Source organism: Procambarus clarkii, chromosome 28 (genome assembly GCF_040958095.1).
Source record: "Procambarus clarkii isolate CNS0578487 chromosome 28, FALCON_Pclarkii_2.0, whole genome shotgun sequence".
Lineage (NCBI taxonomy): Eukaryota > Metazoa > Arthropoda > Malacostraca > Decapoda > Cambaridae > Procambarus > Procambarus clarkii.
Genome location: NC_091177.1, coordinates 6,632,316 through 6,634,480, shown reverse-complemented (window position 1 = coordinate 6,634,480; position 2,165 = coordinate 6,632,316). Strand labels below are relative to the sequence as shown.

The window sequence follows — 2,165 nt, the reverse complement described above, 5'->3', positions numbered from 1 at the left end:
CAGTAACGTTCAGGCAACGCTGCTACACCATACAGTAACGTTCAGGCAACGCTGCTATACCATACAGTAACGTTCAGGCAACGCTGCTACACCATACAGTAACGTTCAGGCAGCGCTGCTATACCATACAGTAACGTTCAGGCAACGCTGCTACACCATACAGCAACGTTCAGGCAACACTGCTACACCTTACAGCAACGTTCAGGCAACGCTGCTACACCGTACCGCAACGTTCTGGCAACGCTGCTACACCTTACAGCAACTTTCAGGCAACACTGCTACACCATACATTTAACGTGTGGTCCTTGGTAGCTTATTTTCTTTAGGGTCAGTGATCGCTTGTAACCAGGCAGCCTCGTGTAGTGGTTGTTCCCAGGTGGTGAAGTGTGGTTGTCCCCAGGTGGTGAAGTGTGGTTGTTCCCAGGTGGTGAAGTGTGGTTGTCCCCAGGTGGTGAAGTGTGGTTGTCCCCAGGTGGTGAAGTGTGGTTGTTCCCAGGTGGTGAAGTGTGGTTGTTCCCAGCTGGTGAAGTGTGGTTGTTCCCAGGTGGTGAAGTGTGGTTGTTCCCAGGTGGTGAAGTGTGGTTGTTCCCAAGTGGTGAAGTGTGGTTGTTCCCAGGTGGTGAAGTGTGGTTGTTCCCAGGTGGTGAAGTGTGGTTGTTCCCAGGTGGTGAAGTGTGGTTGTCCCCAGGTGGTGAAGTGTGGTTGTCCCCAGGTGGTGAAGTGTGGTTGTTCCCAGGTGGTGAAGTGTGGTTGTTCCCAGCTGGTGAAGTGTGGTTGTTCCCAGCTGGTGAAGTGTGGTTGTTCCCAGGTGGTGAAGTGTGGTTGTTCCCAGGTGGTGAAGTGTGGTTGTTCCCAAGTGGTGAAGTGTGGTTGTTCCCAGGTGGTGAAGTGTGGTTGTTCCCAGGTGGTGAAGTGTGGTTGTTCCCAGGTGGTGAAGTGTGGTTGTCCCCAGGTGGTGAAGTGTGGTTGTCCCCAGGTGGTGAAGTGTGGTTGTTCCCAGGTGGTGAAGTGTGGTTGTTCCCAGCTGGTGAAGTGTGGTTGTTCCCAGCTGGTGAAGTGTGGTTGTTCCCAGCTGGTGAAGTGTGGTTGTTCCCAGCTGGTGAAGTGTGGTTGTTCCCAGGTGGTGAAGTGTGGTTGTCCCCAGGTGGTGAAGTGTGGTTGTTCCCAGGTGGTGAAGTGTGGTTGTCCCCAGGTGGTGAAGTGTGGTTGTTCCCAGGTGGTGAAGTGTGGTTGTCCCCAGGTGGTGAAGTGTGGTTGTTCCCAGGTGGTGAAGTGTGGTTGTTCCCAGGTGGTGAAGTGTGGTTGTCCCCAGGTGGTGAAGTGTGGTTGTCCCCAGGTGGTGAAGTGTGGTTGTTCCCAGGTGGTGAAGTGTGGTTGTTCCCAGGTGGTGAAGTGTGGTTGTCCCCAGGTGGTGAAGTGTGGTTGTTCCCAGGTGGTGAAGTGTGGTTGTCCCCAGGTGGTGAAGTGTGGTTGTCCCCAGGTGGTGAAGTGTGGTTGTTCCCAGGTGGTGAAGTGTGGTTGTCCCCAGGTGGTGAAGTGTGGTTGTCCCCAGGTGGTGAAGTGTCCGCCTGTTCCACGGGTAATTTGGCGCACGTGGAGGGGCGCAGTAACGACGATGATTGACGTAAAGACACTTTTACTCTCTCCTTCTTGCTTTTTAAATGTACTTCTCTTTCCCGTCTTAAACATCTTTTCGTCCTCCTTCCAATTTTCCATTTCAGAATCTCCAACTCTCCTTTGCTCTTAATTAGAAAAAGGCACCAAAAATGAGAGAAGATTTTGGTATATTGTAAGTCAGAAGCAGCTGCAGTTTTCATCGTTTACTCTCGCTTTATGGCTCGATCCAGAAGATATATAATGGCACTTTTTCTTCAGATTTGAGATACCATTTTCTTCCCCCCGGAGAAAAGGGAGGGGGATTCAAGGACCGTTGGTGACGGAAGGAGGGGCATGGAGAAGATTGGAGTGGCTTGGAGGAGCTTGGAGAGGCTTGGAGGGGCTTGGAGAGGCTTGGAGGAGCTTGGAGAGGCTTGGAGGAGTTTGGAGAGGCTTGGAGAAGCTTGGGGAAGCTTGAAGTGGCTTGGAGGAACTTGGAGAGGCCTGAAGGAGTATGAAAAGGGAAAGGGCTATATGATTCGCCCAGTCATACACCGCGGGGGAAGATG

At 52.3% G+C, this 2,165-nt stretch overlaps 1 protein-coding gene across 1 annotated transcript; it reads right to left on the bottom strand.

Annotated features, from left to right (window-relative positions):
* Positions 1 to 278: 278 nt before the first annotated feature.
* LOC138369353 (uncharacterized) lies at positions 279 to 1,817 on the bottom strand. Its single transcript, XM_069332592.1, has one exon. It carries the CDS (start codon positions 1,815 to 1,817, stop codon positions 279 to 281), a length of 1,539 nt encoding a protein of 512 aa, XP_069188693.1.
* Positions 1,818 to 2,165: the final 348 nt, after the last annotated feature.